General features: G+C 39.0%; 1 protein-coding gene across 2 annotated transcripts in view; it reads left to right on the top strand.

Moving 5' to 3' along the window:
* The window catches only part of RSF1 (remodeling and spacing factor 1), a 167,764-nt gene that overhangs the window by 37,616 nt on the left and 106,951 nt on the right, over positions 1-23,197 (top strand). For both annotated transcript variants that reach the window (XM_010365781.2, XM_010365782.2), the window contains exon 2: positions 19,876-19,967. In XM_010365781.2, the coding sequence (XP_010364083.2) occupies positions 19,876-19,967 (92 nt within the window). The remainder of the gene's footprint in view (positions 1-19,875; positions 19,968-23,197) is intronic.

Genomic DNA, 23,197 nt, shown 5'->3' on the forward strand with positions numbered 1-23,197 from the left:
AGGTGCACGCCACCATGCCTGGCTAAGTTTTGTATTTTTAGTAGGGACGCAGTTTCACCATGTTGGCAAGGCTGGTTTCAAACTCCTGATCTCAGGTGATCCACCCACCTCGGCCTCCCAAAGTGTAGGGATTACAGGCATGAGCCACTGTGCCCGGCCAATGTTGCTTTAAAAATTGAGAATTCTCTCTGGACGTGATGAAATAATAAGGGGCTTTTACCTGCTTGTCATAAACAGCTAGTAAACTGGATCAAGATACTTGAACCATCTCTTTTTAGATATTGTACTAAGGCAAATCAGGACTGTTATCCCTGGGTGATGGCTGAAATAAAAGAAGTGAGCCCTATACCACAACCAGGGTTTCCTGCCTGGAAGCAGCTTTAGCTGTTAGAGATAGAATCTAACGAGAGTCTGGCAGCTTTGCTCAATTGAGGAGGCAAAGATTGGATTTCAAGAGGCTTAGGCAGCTAGAAGTTGCAGGGCCAGCTTCTGAAAAGAAGAGGGCTATGCAGAAGAAAAAATTCGAGAAATCTGTATTGGGCTACCTTGAGTCTTTCCTGAAGACTAGGTCATATGTGCAAACAGTGAAAATCCACAAGGCTAGGCATTGAACATCCAGGTTATTATTAGCAGAACATTTCCCAGAACTTAAACTGGAGATGTCTGAACTCTGACCAGAGTGAAGTATTTTTTGTAGCATTCAGGACATTAATGGAGAACCCAATTGATTCATTGTAGTAAACCTGACAGGAAAGGCCTTAAAAAGATCAGATGAATCTACAAATAAGTACCTGCCAAAACAAAGCCCAACTCATTTTTACAGCACATTGCAAAATCTTAACAGCACATCTTAGCAGCATTGTAACATTGATATTTTCCAACATCCGACCTTACTTTACTCAATATGGCTCAAATTACTAGATAACGCTGAGAAACTGGTCTAACTCATAACCAGGAAAAAAATGAACCCAAAGAAGCAGATTCGGAAATGATGGAGATACTAGTGGCAGACAAGGATAGTAAAATAAGTATTAGTAAAAGTATTTAAAGAAAAATATGAACATACTGAGAGAAATAAAAGATGTGAAAAATACATAGAACTTCTAGAGATTTAAAAAAATACTAGTATCTTAAATAAATTGCTGAAAGGCATTTCACAGAAGATTGGATGCGCAGAACAAACCAGTGAACTTAAAGACATGTCAGTGGACGTTATCCTAAAATGAAGCAGTGAGAAAGAGAACTGAAAATAATCAAGTGCTTCACTGGTCTGTGGAATAGTATCAAGCAAGCTCCATAAAGTGTATTTGAGATCCTAGAAGGAGGATGGAGCCAAGAATATTGGAAGAATAATGGCTGCAAAATTTCAAATTTGATGAAAATTATAAACCCACAAGCCCAATAATCTCAACAAACCTAAAGCAGGACAAACACAAACAAACATTCACGGACATTTGTATGTTTGTCAGTTGTCAGAAAGCAGTGACAGAATCTTGAAGGCAACCTAAGAAAAAGACATATTATATACAGAGGAACAAAGAAGACGTTTTGTTGGAAACTATACAAACTAGGCGATAATTAACTTTTTTTTTTTTTTTTTTTTTTTTTCTGAGATCAGGTCTTGTTCTGTCACCCAGGCGGAGTGCAGTGGAATAAACATGGCTCACTGCAACCTCAACTTCCTAGGCTCAGGCGAGCCTCCCAGTTCAGCCTCCTGAGTAGCTGGGACTCCTGACGCACAGCACCATGCCTGGCTAATTTTTAAATTTTTTGTAGAGAGTAGGTCTTGCTGTGTTGCCCAGGCTGGTCTCAAACTCTTGGGCTCAAGCAGTCTGCCCACCTCAGCCTCCCAAAGTGCTGGGATTACAAGAGTGAGCCACTGCACCCGGCTGATAATGGATGTTGCAAAAGTACTAAATGAAAAGTATTAGATGAAAACTTCTATATCCAACAAAATACCCTTCAAAAATGAGGGTGAAATAAAAACTTTTTCAGGCAGGTAAAGCGAAAGAACATGTTATGAGCTAGCCACTTACACTACAAGAAACATCTTCAGATGAAAACTTGGACCTAGACAAAGCGATGACAAGTGTAAGAAAGGATAAATATGTTAAAATTAAATTTTACCCAATTTTTAAAAAGTCTTTAAAAAAATAATTAACTATTTGAAGCAAAAATCACCAGGTATTGCAAATTTCACAATATATGAGGAAGTGAAACATGAAAGCTCTAGTACTAAGGATGAGAACAAGGAAATGCAAGTATGATGTCCTGAGGGTAAAAAGTGTTCACGTTGTATGTGAAGTGATAGAATATTATTTAATAGTACACCATATTGAGTTAAAGATGCTTTGTTTTGTAAAACCTGAAGCAACCATAAAAACTTAAAGAAGTATAATTAATTAGCTAAGAGTAGATATTAAATGAAGTTAATTTTAATCAGGTTAATTCAAAAGAAGACATTAAAAGGAGTAAGAAAGGAACAAATAAATGTATATGAACAAAATAAATGGTAGGATTATAGATTTTAACTCAATTAAATCAGTTATTGCATTAAACAGAAATAATTTTAGTTTGGGGTTAGCCAAGTTTTTCTCAGACATTAAAGAATATTTTAGGCTTTGTGATCATCAATACAGTGTCTGTTAAAAGTGTTTAATTCTGCTCTTGAGGCACAAAAGTAGCCATAGAAATTACATTTTTTGTGTTCCAATAAAACGTTAGACTAAGATTTGAGTTTCGTGTTGTTGTGTGTCAAAATATTATGCTTTCTTTGATTTTTTTTTTTTTCTCCTCCACCCTTTTTTAAAATGTAGAAACATGGTTAGTTGCAGGCATCGCTAAAGCAGGTAACATGCCGCATTTGCCCTGTGGGCAGTAGTTTGCTAATCCTTGTTTGTTTTGTTTGTTTGTTTTTGCTTTTTGTTTTGAGATGGATTCTCGCCCTGTGGCCCAGGCTGAAGTTCAGTGGCATGATCTCTGCTCACTGTGGCCTCCACCTCCTGGATTTATGCGATTCTCCTGTCTTAGCCTCCCGAGTAGCTGGGACTACAGGTGCACGCCACCACACCCGGCTAAGTTTTGTATATTTAGTAGAGACGAGGTTTCACCATGTTGGCCAGGCTGGTCTCCAGCTCCTGACCGAAAGTGATCTGCCTGCCCCAGCCTCCCAAAGTGCTGAGATTACAGGCATGAGCCACCGCTTCTGGCCTAATCCTTGTTCTAAACCTGCTCTCTCCAATATGTCACCACTAAACCACATGTGGTATTTTAATTAAAATTAAATGAGATTGGCAGAGTGGATAGAAAAGAAAGACCCAGCCAGGTATATGCTGTCTATAGAAATTCACTTCAAACATAAAGATATAGGTTAGAAGTAAAAGGATGTAAAATGATATGCAAAACTCATTGTAAGAAAGCTGGAATTACTATATTAATATTGGAAAATGAGATGGCTATATTACTATAGCCAACTAAAATGAGAAGACTAATGACTATATTAGTATCAGAAAATGAAATGGAATATTAGAAATAAATAGGGGTGTTTCATAGTGCTATTCATTAGGAAGATACAATTCTGACAGTATTTTCACTAATAGCAGAGCTTTAAAACACATGAAGCAAAAACAACTTAAAAAATATATATAATGCACAGTTAAAATTGGAAATTTCAACACTTCCCTCTCAGTAATCAATAGTGCAACTAGACAAAATCATTCAGAATATAGAAAACATGAACAATATTATCAACAGATATTATTGACATTTCTAAAACACTATCCAAGAAAGAAGAAAACGTTCTTTTAAAATGACTGACACCTCAAGTGTTTTTGAGGATGTGAAACAGTTGGAATTCTTAGACAATAATAAATGGTACCGCTTACATTGGCAAAATGTTTGGGAGTTTCTTATTAAGTTAAACCTGTGTCTACCGCACAACCCATGAGCTCCACTGCTATCTACTCAAGAGAAATAAAAATGTATGTCCATACAAAGACATGCACAGAAATATTCATAGCAACTTTATAATAGTCAAAACACAGAGGCCAAGCACAGTGGCTCACATCTATAATTGCAACATTTTGAGAGGCTGAGGTGGGCGGATCACTTGAGGTCCGAAGTTCGAGACCAGCCTGGCCAACATGGTGACACCCCATCTCTACTGAAAATACAAAAATTAGCCGGGCATGATGGCACGTGCCTGGAATCCTGGGTACTCAGCGGGCTGAGGCAGGAGAATTGCATGAACCCAGGAGGTGGAGGTTGCAATTAGCTGAAATTGAGCCACTGCACTCCAGCCTGGGTGACAGTGAGATTCTGTCTCAAAAAAAAAAAAAAAAAAAAAAAAAAAAGACAGTTCATTCATCAGCCAATGATTGGATGACCAAATTTTGATAAATTCATACAAAGGGACACTGATGTTACAAAGTGTGAATCTCAAAAACATTATGTGAGGCAAAAAGCCAGACAAAAAGAGTTCATGTTATATGAAACTCTAGAAAAGACAAATCTGTAGTATGGAAAACAGATCAATGGTTTTTTGAGTTCAGAAGTAGGGTGACTGACTGCAAAGTGGAGCATGGGAGAACTATTCGTTTAGTAATAGTCTTTTTTTTTTTTTTTTTTTTTTGAGACGGAGTCTCACTCTGTTGCCCACGCTGGAGTGCAGTGGCACAGTCTCGGCTCACTGCAACCTCTGCCTCCCGGGTTCAAGCCATTCTCCTGCCTCAGCCTCCCAAGTAGCTGGGACTACCGGCATATGCCACCATGCCCAGCTAATTTTTGTAATTTTAGTAGTGACAGGTTTCACCATGTTGGCCAGGCTTGTCTCGAACTCCTGACCTCAAGTGATCTGCCCACCTCGGCTTCCCAAAGTGCTGGGATTATAGGTGTGAGCCACAGCACCTGGCCCATAGTCTCTCTCTGTTTTGTTTTTTATTATCTTAGGTAGCCTACCTTTTGTCATGTATTAATTAGCAAACTCACTAAACTTCCTAAAACTTCAGTTTCCATAAAAGCCAGTTTATGGTTGGCCACCTGTAAGTTGATGGCATGGAATGGTCGATTGCACATCCTGAAGACAGATATTTTATTTTACATGTTTCCTTAGTGGTTTTAGAAATTTGTTATTTTTTTCTATTTGATTCTTTAAGTCTGAGCAAGAAACATGTATTATTGTTTGCTAATCAGTTAGTTACTTGGGTTAGAAGTTCATGTTTATCAAAAACAGTTATTTGGTTTTTTAAAAGACCAAACCCATGCAATTGAACAAGTCTTTATGGAATGCATGGTATGTGCTAGCCACTGTCCTAGGTGCTGAAGATACAGGCCTGTTTAATGTGGAATAGAGCTAATTAAACGGGCATTTATGATACAATGTGTTGCATAAGTACAAATTAGGATCATTTGAGGACACCCAGCATTGGCTCTTAGTCTGGATATGGTGGGATAAAAGAATGATTTCCAAAGGAAGCAACGTCTAAATTGAACCCCATGATGGGAGGAGATGGAGTGAGGAGCCCTGGAGGGTAGAAATAGCATGGTAAATTTGGGAACTCCAAGAAGTTCAGTATGATAGATTTGTTGAGTCTGTAAACAGAAACTGGCAACTCATTACTCTGGACTTCTTGTTACATGAGAAAAACTAACCTTTTATTTGTAAAGTCACTCTAGTAAGGTTTTCTGTTACCTGAACGTATCTTTAACTAGCACAGCAAGACAATAGTATATTTAAATTTAAGCAGCCCGTGTCTAGAAAGAATTTTTTAAGAGGCTGGGCGCGGTGGCTCACACCTGTAATCCCAGCACTTCGGGAGGCCGAGGTGGGCGGATCACCTGAAGTCAGCAGTTTGAGACCAGCCTAACCAACATGGAGAAACTCCATCTCTACTAAAACTACAAAATTAGCCAGGTGTGGTGGTGCATGCCTGTAATCCCAGCTACTTGGGAGGCTGAGGCAGGAGAATGGCTTGAACCCAGGAGGCAGAGGTTGCAGTGAGCCAAGATTGCGCCATTGCACTTCGGCCTGAGCAACAAGAGCAAAACTCCATCTCAAAAAAAAAAAAAAAAAAAAAATTAAGAAATAGCAAGGCATAGTGGTGTGCCTGTAGTCCTAGCTACTAGGGAGGCTGAGGCAGTAGGATCACTCGAGCCCAGGAGTTGAAGGCTACAGTGAGCTATGATCACACCATTTCACTTCAGCCCAAGTAACAGAGTGAGACTCTGTCTCTAAAAATAAATAAATAGCCCAGCGCAGTGGCTCATGTCTATAATCCCAGCACTTTGGGAGGCCGAAGTGGGTGGATCACCTGAGGTCAGGAGTTTGAGACCAGCCTGGCCAACATGGTGAAACCGTGTCTCTACGAAAAATACAAAAATTAGCGGGGCATGGTGGTGCACGTCTGTAATCCCAGCTACTTGGGAGACTGAGGCATGAGAATCACTTGAACCTGGGAGGTAGAGGCTGCAGTGAGCTGAGATAGTGCGACTGCACTCCAGCCTGGGCGACAGAGTGAGACTCTGTCTCCAAAAAATGAATGAATGAATGAATGAATGAGTGAGTGAATGAATGAATGAATGAAAAGATAAATTGGAACAAAACGGTGGATCAGATAACTTAGGGACTAAAGAAATGAAATTCTAAAATGGAAATAACTAGCTTTCAAGGATAGACCAGAAACAGAGGGCTTGCAAAGGAATCCAAAAAAGGACAGAGAGATAAGATAAATCAGAAAAGTGATGTCACAGAATGCCCAGGTTTCAAGAAGGAAGATATGATCAACAGTGTCATATGTTCCCAAATTAAGACAAAGACTGAAGAGTCCATTTAGTCCTGGGCAACGTAGTGAGACTCATCTCTGCTAAAAATTAGCTGGGCATGGGGGTGTGCCTGTAGTCCAAGCTACTTGGTAGGCTGAGGTAGGAGGATCACTTGAGTGCAAGAGTTTGCAAAGAACTATTTTCAGAAAGAGAGAAGAGGGAGCATATGTTAGAGGGGACTTTATCATACTCTTAACATGGTAATAGTTGATTTAAAAAAAACAGTTTCCACATGTTTGATAACCTTATATTATTGTTGTTTGAGACCAACAGCAGTGTAAAAGATTTGTTCAATGTCACATATAAATGAAAATACTTAATTTTATGTTTTATGATTTTTCAAGGGACCCAGCCTTAGTAAAACACTGCTAGGAACATTGTTTTTCTCTAAAGCCTGAAGGTATTTTTCACCCTCCCCCTTCCCCTTCCCCTCCCCTCCCCCCTCCCCTTCCCCTCCCCTCCCCCTCCCCTTCCTGAGACAGGATCTCCCTGTGTTGCCTAGGCTACTCTCAAACTCCTGGTCTCAAGCGATCCTTATGCCTCAGCCTGCTGGGATTACAGACGTGAGCCACCATGCGTGAAGTTTAAGATACTATTTGTCTTATTTTCTGTTAGGTTAGATTTTATGCACATAAGAACTAGGTATTGAGATAATGATGCTTCTTTGCCAACAATGAAGAGTAGTAAGGATGTTAATTTTTCAATACAATTGAATAATTTTGTTTGCTTTTTTGTTCATTTGTTTGTTTGTTTTTGAGACAGGGTCTTGGTATGTTGCCCAGACTGGTCTTGAACTCCTGGGTTTATGCAATCCTCCTGCCTCAGTCTCTCAAGTAGCTCGGATTACAGGTGTGTGCCACCTCACCCAGCACAACTCAGTACTTTTGGTGGAACTCTTTTAAAAATGTCATTAAGATCTCAGCTTTCCTGAACCTTTAGAAGGAAATATTACTTTATTTATTTATTTAGAGATGGAGTTTCGCTTTTGTTGCCCAGGCTGGAGTGCAGTGATGTGATACCAGCTCACCACAACCTCCACCTCCCAGGTTCAAGCGATTCTCCTTCCTCAGCCTCCCAAGTAGCTGGGACTACAGGCACCTACCACCATGCCTGGCTAACTTCTTGTATTTTTAGTAGAGACAGGGTTTCACCATGTTGACCAGGCTGGTCTCGAACTCCTGACCTCAAGTGATCCACCTGCTGCAGCCTCCCAAAGTGCTGGGATTATAGGCGTGAGCCACCACGTCTGGCGGGGATTACTAATTTTGAAAATGTGGTAATAATGATATTGTTATTTTAAAATAATTATGGTTAGGCCGAGCGCGGTGGCTCAAGCCTGTAATCCCAGCACTTTGGGAGGCCGAGACGGGCGGATCACGAGGTCAGGAGTTTGAGACCATCCTGGCTAACACTGTGAAACCTTGTCTCTACTAAAAAATACAAAAAAAAAACCTAGCCGGGCGAGGTGGCAGGTGCCTGTAGTCCCAGCTACTCGGGAGGCTGAGGCAGGAGAATGGCATAAACCCGGGAGGCAGAGCTTGCAGTGAGCTGAGATCCGGCCACTGCACTCCAGCCTGGGCGACAGAGCGAGACTCCATCTCAAAAATAAAATAAAATAAAATAATTATGGTTAATATCATAATGGTATTATGATTATTTTCAAAGAGATAATAATGGTATTATGGCAATTTTATCTTTTAGAGATGCACACTGAAGTATTTATGAATGAAATAATGATATCTAGAATTTGCTTTTCTTCCATTGGAGAAGAAAAAACGTCTCTTGTTCATTTATTTATAATTGTTTAAGTGAGGTGATGAGGTCATGGGGTTTTATTGTACTAGTCTGTCCTTGTGTTTTTTTCTAAATGGTTTAGTGTCACCATTTTGCTGGGTAGAAGTTTTTCTGTCTGTAGTTCACGAAGTTCAGTGTGGAATGAGTGGTTTAATAATCTATATAGGATTGCCAGAAACACATTCATTGTTATCTTTTTCTTTAATTACCAGTTTGCAAATGTTCACATAGAGAAAACGGTTCCTTTAGAAGTCTTCAGACTCCTAAACCTGTTTTTTATTGCTTGTGTTTGCTGATGTTCCATTTGATTGTACTTAAAAATCACCAACATTTTATTCAGATACTCTAATTTGCTTATTGATCATTTTTAGCAGTTGGCTGGCTAGTCCCCGAATAAGGTGTCAGAATTTTTCTTTAAGTAAGACATGATCACCATCTGCTGGTGAATAATGATAACTTTGGCTTGGGTATTGCTTTATGATATATAAAGTGCATTCATATACATTTTCTAATTTATTGAAATAACTAGAAACTATAATGAGCTCATTTCATTCTGCTTTATGATAAAATCTCAGGAAACTATAAGATGACATAGTATGCACTTATCTAGGTACCTCTGCTTGTCAAATGAATGTTAACTGAAGAAAAGGTATGAGCTGATCACTAATTAGCAAGGAGTAAAGACAGAATATAAATTTCACCAAGAAATGGAGTTCTTATAGTATAAGTTTATAGTTCTGTAGAATTGTCTATAAAAGAAACATCTAACTGATTTTGTAACACCTAAAATTATGGTTTTGAATCATAAAGGAATCTTTTAATATGCTGTTGAAGGTATTTTCCCTGTTTTTGTTTGTTTGTTTTTAATGGTACAGTGTCTCACTTTGGCACCTAGGCTGAAGCGCAGTTGGTGCAATCATAGCTCACTATAGCCTTGAAGTCCTAGGCTCAAGCAGTTCTCCTCCCTCAGCATCCCAAGTAACTAAGGACTACAAGCACATGTTAGCATGCCCGGCGTCTTTTTTGAGAGGTGTAGGGGAGCTGTGCACAGTGACTCACACCTGTTAATCCCAGCACTTCGGGAGGCTGAGCCCAGAGGATCACTTGAGCCCAGGAGATCAAGACCAGCCTGGGCTATAGTAAGGAAACCTGAACTCTACAGAAAAATTTAAGAATTAGCCAGGCATGGTGGGACATGCTTATGGTCCCAGTTACATGAGAAAGCTGATCTGCCTGCATCTGTCTTCCAAAGTACTGGGATTACAGGCATGAACCATTGCAGCACCTGGCCTGGGAACTCTCTTTTCTTTCTTTCTGTATTTTATTTTGTTATTTATTATTATTATTATTTTTTTTTTTTTGAGACAGAGTCTCACTCTATGGCCAGGCTGGAGTGCAGTGGTGCGATCTCAGCTCACTGCAACCTCCACCTCCTGGGTTCAAGCGATTCTCCTGCCTCAGCCTCTGGAGTAGCTGGGATTACAGGTGCACACCACCATGCCCGGCTAATTTTTGTATTTTTTAAGTAGAGACCGGGTTTCACCATATTAGCCAGGCTAGTCTCGAAATCCTGACCTCATGATCTGCCCGCTGCAGCCTCCCAAAGTGCTGGGATTACAGGCGTGAGCCACCGCGCCCAGCCTGGAACTCTCTTTTCTAGCTGTCTGCAGAAATATTTTACTTTGCTTACTCCCCTCTCCCTGTTGCTTTCCTTATCTTTTTATTTTCTTGTCCCTGTTCCAGTTCATCAAATAGTTGAGTGTCTGCCATTAAGTAGGAACTGTGCTTGGTGCTGGGAATACAGTGATGAAAAAGGCAGGTGGATGTGCTCATGGAGCCTACATCTAAGGATGAGAGAAAAGGAAGAGGAGATAGAAGATAGATCATTAGGACTTGAGACTTAAAGATAATTATGACTATATGAAGTTAAAGAGCTTACCTTTCTTTTCTTTCTCTTTTCCTTTCCTGGTTTTACTTAGTTGGTGTGTTCTGTATTTTTTGTTGTTGTTGTTGATATTACACTGATAAGAACCGATATTACACTTGATCTTAGCCAGAAATCTAAGTATTTGTTTTCTCTTAATTATCAGCATTTGGGATAAATTTAAGACAGTTTTTAGCTAGTGTACCTGCCTTTTCTGCTTTAAATATTAAAATTACAAGATAATTTTATCTATTGTAGTGAACATTATTGATAAAATTAGTTTTTGAGGGGTAACTGGGCGGTCAAAAAAAACTAGTTTTGTGTGGGTTTCAGTGGGATAGAGCCGCTTTGTAGGTTGGGCATTGTCTATGATAGCATATTACATTTTAAGTAACAACACCTGCTTTTGAATTTTTAAAAAGTATTACACCACTGAAGAGAAAAGTGTAATTTAATTTTAAATTAATTTTTCTCTAGCAAGAGACATTAAATATAAAGGAATAAGATTTTGACAGGTAAGGTTAAGTAAGATTTAGAGGACCAGATTTAGATTTTTTTCCTCCAAGAACGAGTGTTTGCCCCCGTTGAGCATATATACTATAGCAGACTCTGCTTTTTGTATTTAAAATTTTCCAAAATCAGTTTGGAAGTAGAATGGCTGCTTCAAACTGTAAGAATAGACTGGGAAATAGTGTGATGGTTGTGCAATGCTGGGCATGTAATTGGTGCCACTGATTGCACACTAAAAAAATGATTAAAATAGCAAATTTCATAGTAAATATATTTTACCACTGTTAAATAAATAATGTAATATACTAAAAGCCATTGGATGGTACACTTTAAGTGGATGAGTTGTATGGTGTGTGCATTCCATCTCAATAGTGTTTTTTAAGAAAGGGAGAATGGATTAGAAGGAGTATTAATAATTTTTCTGTTTCCACAGTAACTATTTGACAGGGTTATGTTTTAGAAATGGATGATGCCTCAAGGTGCATAGACAGGAACAACCGAATATCAAAAACCAGATACGAAGCTGTGCAGAAAGAATGGTTTGATTCATAAGTTAGGTCTTGTGAACTATTTCTTCATCCATTTGATACTTGGAGAAACATCGGAAAGAGCCCTGGAATAGAAGGCTAAAAGTCTGGGTTCTTCCTGGCCCTTTTTTTTTTTTTTCCATCTTGGGCGAGTCTTGTCACATCTCAGGTCTAAGTTTTCCAGTCTGTCAAAGAGTGTGAATTAGATCATTGCTTCCAGTTCCAAAATTCTAAGATGGTATTATCAACTGTTGCCTTGTTATAAGGCAAGTAAATAAATACCTCAATACCTAGTTATAGACATTGAATATTAGAGCTGGAGGACTTTATATCATCTTGTGTAATTCCTTCAATTATGAATGACAGATTCAATGTTTGCACCCCTTTCTCCTGACTTTCTAGTGCTTTTGTAATATACATATAACGTAGTTTTTAGTAATGTCATAGTTGTTATATTAAGTGCAGGTTTTTAAGTGATATGTGACCTTTGAAATGATGAAGAGTATGAGAAACAGGCCAGGCATGGTAGCTTACAGGTGTAATCCCAGCACTTTGGGAGACCGAGACGGGCAGATCACTTGAGCCCAGTAGTTTGAGACCAGCCTGGCCAACATAGTGGGACCCTGTCTGTACAAAAAAAAATACAAAAACTAGCTGTGTATGGTGGTGCCTGCTTACAATCTCAACTACTCAGGAGGCTAAGGTAGAAGGATCAGTTGAGTCCAGGAGATCGAGGCTGCAGTGAGCCACGATTGTGCCACTGCAATCCAGCCTGAGTGACAGAGTGAGACCCTGTCTCAAAAAAAAAAAAAAAGTGTCAGAAACAAAATGTGGTACAAATACATTTATTTGACTTGATTAAATGTCTGTGTGTACATACTGCCTTTCTGAAATATGAGTGTGATTAAACTAAAAGTCATGATTTCTGCTTTTCAGAACGAATAAACTAATAGGGATCATCGTACAGGACACATAAAGCAGTCACTTCTTTGGATTAAGATTGGCAGAGGTGCTTCTTAGAAAATGTTTTAAAATCTTAGAAAAGTTGTAAATTTTTGCAATTTTCCTTCAGGGTACTTTTCCTACATCTCTGCGCCACAGCCTTAGTCCAAGCCATCATTATCCGGTCTGAAGTATTGCGATGTCTTCCTAATTAGTCATATTTATACCCTCTCCAATTTGTTCCTCACAGTGCAGCCAAGTAATCTTTCTATCCTATGGACATTTTTAAATTATGGAAAATATGAAATATATAAAAGTAGTAAGTTATATAATGGACTTTCATGTGCCCGTCACTCAGCATTAGTACAATTTTGTTTCTTCAGTAACTCTATCTACCCCTGCTTCCTGCCCCCTGTCAAACAGACCCTGGATTTAAAAGAGTGATCTTTTAAGAACTTTAATCATGAAACTTTCCTGCATTCTTCCTGTGGGTTCTCATTACCCTTAGAATAAAATCTAAACTTTTTATATAGCTCAAAGACTTGGCCTTTGTTCCCTTCTCTAGCAGCATCTTGTATCCTTTTCTTTTTCTAGCCACATTGGAAGAAGCTGTTGGCCTCCTCAGGACTTTTACACCTGCATTTCCTTTTTCCTGCCATGCTCCCTTCTTCCTTGGCTTGGTTGGCTGTTTCTTATCTTTATGGTGTCATCTTTATTAAAGAGGCATTTCCTGATGGTTTTAACTGTGTGTCACATGTTTCCCTTTCAATGGCAAAAATGTTAACAAGTGGTGTGCATCTAGGTGAAGAGTGTACTAGTCTTTGAACTTTTCACTAGATTGAAATTACTGGGGAAAGAAATTAGTTTGGGGGAAAAAATCTCTCCTTCCCCCTTAAGTACTGTCACATCACTCTTGTTAAATTTGTTTTGACTCTTTCTGTCCCTTTCCTTCTTCCCCCCAACTCCTCTCTATGATCATTAAATTGAGTTAGAAAGAATAGAAAGAGGGAAATGGGGTCATCTGATTGGAGCTGGAGACATCTGGTACTGGAAGCCATTGCCTCAATTACCACAAATTCCCTCTACCAGGATGGTGGTTATAAGTATAAGCAAAGAGTATCCCTTTAAAGACTGACTGCTGTGTGGGTTATCCACTTCATTTTATAGAGGCCTTGCCTCTCTTTAAGGAATTCTTCTTCAGGAAAGGTGGTTTCACAGGGTGCTGCAGTTTTACAGGGTTTCATTTCTCTTAATACGGTTCTTCTTTCTGAATTGCTGGTCTGATCACCACCTCAAGCCATGCTGATACGATGACTTTCTTTGTGGCAGATAACATTTTCTAGTTTTTGGTTCTGAAATAATCTGAGCCATGTTTGGTGTGTTTATGTATGTGGGAACAACAGTATGATTCTCAGTAGAACTCAGAAACCTAAACTGGAGCAGCAGATACCCCTTGGTTTATCTGCCTGTATAACAGTTATTCTCAGATTTATTTTTTCCTGCAGTGGTAATGAGGTGAGCTTATATTTAGCTGGAATCTCTGTACTATACTTCTGTTTTGTTTTGTTTTGTTTTTTGAGATGGAGTCTCACTCTGTCACCCAGGCTGGAGTGCAGTGGCACAATCTGGGCTTACTGCAACCTCTACCTCCCAGGTTCAAGCAATTCTCAGCCTCCCGAGTAGCTGGCACTACACAGGTGCACGCCACCACACCCGGCTAATTTTTTGTATTTTTAGTAGAGATGGGGTTTCACCGTGTTAGCCAGGATGGTCTCAATCTGCTGACCTTGTGATCTGCCCACCTTGGCCTCCCAAAGTGCTGGGATTACAGGTGTGAGCCACTGCAACCCAGCCTTTCTGTACTATACCTTTTTAGATGATCGTCTGAGTTACAGTTCATAGTCTTGAGCTGTTTCTTTGCTTTTCAGAAAACTAGGATGATTGATTAAGTGAACTCTTCGAAGATAAGGTGTATGAATACATGACAGTGATTTCGAGGATCAAGTGGCCTGTGGGATCAGTCTCATTATTCTAAAACTGTGCTCCCCCAACAGAGTTTCTAAAAACTAGGCAGTAAGTAAAAGCTTATTGTAAGCTTGTCTTTGAATCACTGTATCTGAAATCAGTGTTCTTTTATCAATGGCCTAGATAAAGTCAACTGTTTTCATAACTGTATCTCTGCTTATAAGCTTAAACTAAATTGAAGTAGAAGACTTTATTGAAGAATGATAAGAATTATGTCTTTAGCCATTATGAGGTGATGTACATTTCTACCATTCAAAAAAGTAAAATTATAAGTAACACAATAGATTTTCAGGAGCAGTGACAGTTTTAAGACATGGTGCTAGAAAGATGCTTAGAAAAATGTCAAAATATAAAACATCTTTGAGTAATTGGATCAGTAATGTAATCTGGGATTCTACCACTTTTCTGCTACTTCATACCTACATCATATTGGCAGCGCTTTGTGAATTCACATAGCCCCTGTTTCTTTCTCCTTCAGAATCTTTCACCTCCTGAGGCCCTGTGAAAGAAGAGGGTTTGTTAAAAGTTATTTTATGAAATTTATCATGTGAAAAGGTAGAGGAATTTCAGTTTAATTGGGACAAATACTACTGTTTTTTGGATTGATGGAAAGTGGTTAATAAGTAAATCTTTGGAAGGAAGTTAATAATTATCTTCTGGAAATGAAACTATTTTAGAAATCTTACAGGCGATAAATGAATTTAGAGCTTGTCGGTGTTTCAGAAAATGATCATGTATTTAAAAAATATGATTGATGGCTGGGCGCAGTGGCTCACACCTGTAATCCCAGCATTTTGGGAGGCCAAGGTGTGGTGGCATGTGCCTGTAGTCCCAGCTACTTGGGAGGCTGAGGTAGGAGAATCATTTGAACCCAGGAGGTGGAGGTTGTAGTGAGCTGAGATCGTACCACTGCACTCCAGCCTGGGCAGCAGAGTGAGACTCCATCTCAAAAAATGTATATATATGATTGATACTTTACAGCTGTCCAAAGCCATAGCAACTTACTACCTGTTTATTAAAATTTAAGATAATTAAAAATAAATAAAATTAATAATTGAATTCTTTAGTTTTATTAGCCACATTTCAACTTCTCAGTAGACACATGTGGCTAATGGCTACTGCACTAAAAAGTGCAGATACAGAACATTTCAATCATCCTGGAGCAATCTATTGAATAGACAGTGCCGTTTTAAAGAATAAAAAGTATGTTGGTTTTAATGTTTAATAAACTATAATGTTGATTGATTTTCCTGTAGCTTGTTTCTTATCAACTGACAGATTATACTAGTGCGCTTAAAGATTATCAGCATATCAGTTCTATTTGTAACAAAATATTCATTCAGTTGGTATGTTTAGTGGGTTATAAATTTTAATTTTAAGCATACTAGGTCTACACTATGCAGTACTATCCAGTACAGTAGCCTCTAGCCACATGTGGCCCTTGAGGACTTGAAATATAGCTAGTTTGAATTGAGATGTGCTGTCAGTGTGAAATGCACAATGTATTTTAAATAGTCCAAAAAGTAAAATCTTCTGCTTAGTACAAAAGAAAGTAATACTTTAAAAATAGTGATTGGCCGGGCGCGGTGGCTCACACCTGTAATCCCAGCACTTGGGAAGGCCGAGGAAGCAGATCATGAGGTCAGGAGTTCGAGAACAACCTGACCAACATGATGAAACCCCGTCTCTACTAAAAATACAAAAATTAGCCAGGCGTGGTGGCACATGCCTGTAATCCCAGCCATTCAGGAGGTTGAGGCAGAAGAATCGCTTGAACTCGGGAGGCGGAGGTTGCAGTGAGCCAAGATCACACCACTGCACTCCAGCCTGGGTGACAGAGCAAGACTCCGTCTCAAAAAAAAAAAGTTGATTATGTGTTGACATAATTTTGGATATAGGGCATTAAATAAAATATATTATTAAAATTAATTTTAATCTCTTTTTACTTTTTATAATATTTTACTAGAAAATTTGAAATTATATGACTCATCTTATATTTCTGTTGCATAGTGCTGACTGTAGAAGAGCCAGTACTCTAATAAATCAAGTAATATATAATCTATTTGTACATGCCTAAATCAACAATGAGTAGATTTGTAAAGTGGGATGAAAACATATTTATTCACTTTTATTTTTGTCTTGTAGTGGCTTTTAAAAAATAATACCAATAGTATCAAAATCTTTCATGATTCTGTGTAGCATAGAACACTGGTGGGGGACGTGCGTAAAACACTGGTGCAAAGGTTTTAGCCAACTGCTAAATGAGTGACACAGACAGTATGAATACAGTGGGCATTCCAGGGACAAAGAGGTTGCTGGTACTAGAAATCTCTCACAGAGACTTTTGGGACTTGTATTGCCTAGACATTGAAAGATAAATATGATTCAAGTGGGCAGAAAACAATAAATAACTCTTTAATAAAGCCCACATAGGTAATGGGCTGAGTATGTTTAGTGGACCATTAACTGGCAAAATGATTCAAATCGAGGATATCAGTGCAGGAAGTAAAAGAGAAGGATTGCAGTTAGGATGAGACTGAATATTGGGACTCTGAGGCTAGGGTAAGAAATCTGGCTGGGTTTATGTAGGTATTTAGGAGCCATAAAAATTACTTACCAACTGGGAAGTAATGTGAAAGCAGTCTTTTTGGAAAATTGGTTTGATTGCAGGAGACTGTCCATAGCTGTTTTTCTGATGTGAGAAGGTATAGTAATGTCCTAGGGAAAGGAAATAGGAGGCAGGTTTAAGATGCATAGGAAGGGAGAACCCTCAAGACTTCTGTGTTTGGGGAAAAGGAGAAATTGAAGAAAGTAACCTTGGTTTTAAAACACAACAGAAATAAACGTGTTTTATATTTATACAATGCTATACAGTTTCAAAATTCTGTGAGATAGCCTTTTTTAATGGAGAAATTGAGCTTCATTGTTTAAAGGACTCAACCAGAACCGTTGTCTCCTTCTATAAGTGGGGCAGCTGAGAATCCAGCCCAGATCTTTTATCACTGCACAACAAGTCAATCACTAAGTTTTAATAATTTTGTTTCCTAAACATTTCTCAGATCTGTCCACTTCTCTCTGTACCACCTCTACCTTAGTTTAGGCTACTCCTATCTTCTGGATTGAGGTTTTCCTGAATTTATATCTAGCTTCGGCCCTGTACCCCACCTCCTAAAACAAAAAAGCAAATAAAAACTTCTTTTATTAATATTTAAAAATCTGTCTTCCTCCAATTCAGTCATTAAGGTCTTCTAAAATGCAGCAGACTTTCCTGCTTAAACTTTTACATAAAATCTAAACTTCTGAGCCCGGCCTCATTAGTCTGTAATTATCTATGTCCATTCTTCCAGTTCCATGTTCTTTTTGGGTTTTTAGCTATTTGCATCTGTTATTTTTGTACAAGCAATGCCCTTTCCCTCCTTTTCTCCATTCCACCCTTAACCCCATACTTCACATCTTAGTAGATTTGTCTGTTTACTTGTTGTGAACGCTCCTTCCCACTCCCACCCCCAACCCACCACTCTACCTGCTATGAAGATTCACTCAAGTAGATTCATTAAGGACAGAGGGACTTGTTCTTTCTTACTAATAGTTGACCCATTGAAATTAGTTGAATGGGTGAATGTTTTTATATTTCAAAGTGTTTCAAATTTAGAAGGAGCTTTAGTAGGGAAGGAAAGAATGACTGAAAAATGTTAGGTCATCATTTCCCAGCCTGTCGCTCAGAGTGTTTGTATCCTACAAGATGGTGGATCAAATATATTAGAGAATGCTGCAGATTGTATACCTATTTTGGATATTCACAATGCACAAAGGGCGTATGATAAAGACAACAGTCCTGTGGTTTAAAAAAAAAAAAAACTTTTTTGTTTTTTGATCCAGCATTTTGCCAATATATTTGAGTATGGGATCTTCTTAGGTAGTATATTGCTCTTAGGTTACTAGTGGTATTTGGGATTTGAGAAATGGTCATTTCAGACCTGGTGCAGTGGCTCATGCCTGTAATCCCAGCATTTTGGGAGGCCAAGGCGGGCAGATCACCTGAGATCAAGAGTTCCAGACAAGCCTAGCCAACATGGTGAAACCCCCTCTCTACTAAAAATACAAAAACTAGCCGGGAGTAGTGGTGGGCACCTGTAATTCCAGCTACTTGGGAGGTTGAGGCAGGAGAATCGCTTGAACCCAGGAGGCGGAGATTGCAGTGAGCCGAGATTGTGCCACTGTACTCCAGCCTGGGCAAAAAGAGTGAGATACCGTTTCAAAATAAAAAAGAGAAATGCTTCTTTTGACAGCCGTATGTGTCCCTCTGGTCTAATTAATGTAATTAAATACAATCAGACCATGCCTAAATAATATTTAGAGGACGTCTGATTGTTTACAGTCAAAGCAGAGAATCTGAGGGAAGATAACGACAGTCCTCAAATATTTGAAGGTTCCAACAGAAGAGGGATTAAAAGTACTGTCTTTGAAACTAGAGACTAAGAGCCAGAATTAGGAGAGGAAGTTGTCAGAGGGCAGATTTTGAGAGTAAGGGTAGCTTTCTAGTAATTAGAACTATCCAGAAAACAGAACTTAGTGCTATGCAAGGTAAGTCATTTTTTTGTCCATGAAGCTTGTCAAGCAAAGATTCATAGAAAGGCTACAGAGAAGGTTAACACATCAGACAAGGGATAGATTGGAAGAGTTTTCCAAAGCAGCTTGGAAACCGTTAGTTTAATTTCTGACATATCTATCAACTTGGAATTCATATTTCTTGGTTGCTTTCTAATTCTATGAATGTATGTCTTTGAAATCTCAGCAAAGGAACCAAATATTTGTTATTGCAGATAAACAGAATACAAACTTTAGTTGTATAGTTAAGTGCTTTTACTTGATGGTATTTTTTTTTAACAAACTGTTTTTTTAAGAGCAATTTTAGGTTCACAGAAAAATTAAGCAGCAAGTATGGAGAGTTCCCATATATCCCTGTCCCCACACACATACAACTTCTCTACTGTTGACTTCCACAATAGTGGTACATTTCTTGTAACTGATGAATCTACATTGACATATAATTATCACTATAGTTCATAGTTTATATTAGGTTTTACTCTTATTTGATGGTGTTTTGAAAGAAAATGTGAGTATTCCTGCTTATCTTTAAGAAAATGGTTTTTGGTCATTTCTTGCTGTAGTTTAGGCTTTTTTGATTCAGAGGTCTAAAAGTTAGCTAGTATCAACACTGTCTGTTTTGAGAAGGTATCCAGGGTTGGGAAAGGTTTTTTTTTTTTATAATCTTAAATGTTTACCGATGTTTTATTTTGTTGGCTAACAATATTTTTTTTTCTTTCTTTTAAGTACCAAAAGAATTGGTGGAGCTCCATTTGAAGCTGATGAGGAAGATTGGCAAATCTGTTACTGCAGACAGATGGGAAAAATATTTGATCAAGGTAACTAGTATTCATACATTTCCTGCTCTATTACTGAAATATTACTGTAGCATAAATTGATATGTTTTATAATACACATAATTTTTAATTAGTTTACTAAAAGTAAGACTATGGCTCCGAAATCCACATGACTACAAGTATATGATTCTCTTCTTTTCCTGCTACTTAGTAATAATGTATTTCTTTTGTGCCTAACACTGTGCTCAGGACTTTTCATGTCTTTTCTTGTTTAATTCTTACAATCACCCTGATCACGTCAAATAAGAAACTGATAAGGCTTAGGGATGTTGTCATTTTTGCTTTAGTTCACATAGTATGCATAGACTTATTTAGTGATTCCCCTAGACTCTATTATATAGAACAGGGGTCCCCAACCTCTGGGCCACAGACCAATAGCGGTCCTCCCCATTTCTCTCCTTACCATCTGAGCTCTGCTTCCTGTGAAATCAGCTGCAGCATAGATTCTCGTAGGAGTGCGAACCCTATTGTGAACTACGCATGCGAAGGATCTAGGTTGTACATTCCTTATGAGAATCTACTGCCTGATGATCTGTCACTATCTCCCATCACTTCCAGATGGGGACCATCTAGTTGATTCAAATGTAATGCATTTGAATCATCCCAAAACATCTCCCTCCCACACACCACCCCCAGTCTGTGGAAAAATTATCTTCTGCAAAACTGGTCCCTGGTGCCAAAAAGGTTGAGGACCGCTGATGCAGAAACATGCCATCTTTTTTGTTCCTCAGCATTTTTGCATATATGGTATCTTCTGCTTGGAATACCTTCCCATCAGTTTGTTTTCCTAGCCAACTTATTTGTCCTTTAGGTCTCAGCTCAAGTAGTACTGTCTCCTTGAGTCCTTCTCTCAGGAAGATGTTCCTTCATGGATTTGTTTAACCCTGTTTTACAAACTGTCGTATGGTTTTATATTGATGGTTCATTATGTACCAGGCGATGTTTAGGGCTTTCTTTGCATTATCTCAGCTTTAAAATACTGATTATCCTCATTTTACTCACAAGGAAATTGATTTTGAGAAACTAAATACAGTAACTTGACCGGTCTCACATTGCTAAAAATGACAAAGTCAGCATTCAAATCCAGGATTTGGTGAATCCAGTGCTTTAAAATATCACTGATGAAATGTTCCTCACATTTGTCTTTCTTGTGTATTGTAAGTTTCTTGAAGGCTTCTTTTAATCTTTTTTTTTTTTAAAGACATCGTCTCACTCTGTCACCCAGGCTAGAGTGCAGTGACACTGTCTCGGCTCACTGCAACCTCCGCCTCTCAGGTTCAAGCAATTCTCCTGCCTCACCCTCCTGAGTAGCCGGGACTACAGGCGCGCGCCACCACGCCCGTCTAATTTTTTTTGTATTATTAGTAGAGACAGGGTTTCACCATATTGGCCAGGCTGGTCTCGAGCCCCTGACCTCGTGATCCGCCCACCTTGGCCTCCCAAAGTGCTGGGATTACAAGTGTGAGCCACCATGCCCGGCGGCTTCTTTTGATCTTTTTTTTTTTTTTTTTTTTTTTGAGATGGAGTTTCGCTGCTTTTGCCCAGGCTGGAGTGCAATGGTGCGATCTCAGCTCACCGCAACCCCCGCCTCCCAGGTTCAAGCGATTCCGCTGCCTCAGCCTCCCAAGTAGCTGGGATTACAGGCATGCGCCACCATGCCTGGCTAATTTTGTATATTTAGTAGAGACGGGGTTTCTCCATGTTGGTCAGGCTGGTCTTGAACTCCCGACCTCAGGTGATCCGCCTGCTTCGGCCTCCCGAAGTGCTGGGATTACAGACGTGAGCCACCACCCCCGGCCTCTTTTAATCTTTTATGCATCAGTATTAGATGGATCAATTAATCACTGAGACAGTTTTAGTTTTCTTTCCCTTGACTGCCAGTAAGCTTAACTTTGTTATATTTATTTCTTAGTTATAATCATTAGCTAGTTTTCTGATGGAATTTTTACCTTCCCTGTTACATGGGTCTTACGGCTCTCTCATCTTTCTCCTTGTGGCATCATTGTACATATGTGTTACTGAAAGCTGTTTCTTTTCCTTTTGAAGTAAATGGAATATAATTAATATAAAAATATGTTTAAATCCAGAGCAAATATCTGACATCTGCTAGGCCTTGTTGCTTCGCTCATAGCAGACGTTACCAACGTAAGCCTTTCCTGCTAACCCTAGACTTAGCAGACTACATTATTACATAAATCAGTCAGCATTGGCATGTATTTGTCAACTCCTGTTAGTAATTCCCGAAGACAGCTGAACTAAGACCTATAGAATGAGCAGAAATTTTGTTAGGAAATAACCAGTAGCTTAGCCCTACTGTAATAGAAAGTACCTAGAGAAAATGACAGTGAGTGGAGGCCTAACAATCATGTGTTCAGGAGGTTACTGTGATAATCCAACTGAGCAATAAGGAGACCTGAATTAGGGTTTTGGCACTAGGGATGGAAAGGAGGGGGTGGATGTAAGAGCTATTTGGAAGGTAAAATCAACAACTTTTGATAATTGATAGAGAGAGAGAGAGAGGTGTCTAGGAACTGAGCTTAACCAAGGGCATTCATTTGTTATTGTGCTGTATCTTGCGTTTGCTAACATACATTCATCCATAGTAGACAGGAACTCAAAAATCTAGGCAGATGATTTTTTACTTTTACCTTCTAAAAATAAAGAATGCAATTACCCTTCTAAAAATAAAGAAACCCAGCCAGGCACAGTGACTCACATGTGTAATCCTAGCACTTTGGGAGGCTGAGGCAGGTAGATTGCTTAAGCTCAGGAATTCAAGACCAGCCTGGGCAACATGGCAAAACCCCGTCTCTACAAAAAAAAAAAAAGAAAGAAAATAATACAAAAAATAGCTGGATATGGTGGTGCAAGTCTGTAGTCCCAGCTATGCGAGAGGCTGAGGTGAAAGGATTGCCTCAGCTAGCCCGGGAGGTCGAGGCTGCAGTGAGCCAAGATTGTGCCACTGCACTCCAACCTGGGCGACAGAGTGAGGCCCTGTCTCAAAAAAAAAAAAAAAAAAATCATTGAATGGAAATTTAAACTAGCAGATTCTGCTAGGACCTGTTAACTCTTGCTTAGTTGGATGGGCCTTGGCCTTATTCTTCACATTCCTTTTACTTGGCAAGTCATAAAGAAATTTCTCTGCCAGTGAGCCCTTATGCTTCCCTTACGCTTCCATGAAATTCCCCTGTTTTCTGTGGTTGTTAATGATT

The sequence above is a fragment of the Rhinopithecus roxellana genome, chromosome 15 (assembly GCF_007565055.1).
Source record: "Rhinopithecus roxellana isolate Shanxi Qingling chromosome 15, ASM756505v1, whole genome shotgun sequence".
Lineage (NCBI taxonomy): Eukaryota > Metazoa > Chordata > Mammalia > Primates > Cercopithecidae > Rhinopithecus > Rhinopithecus roxellana.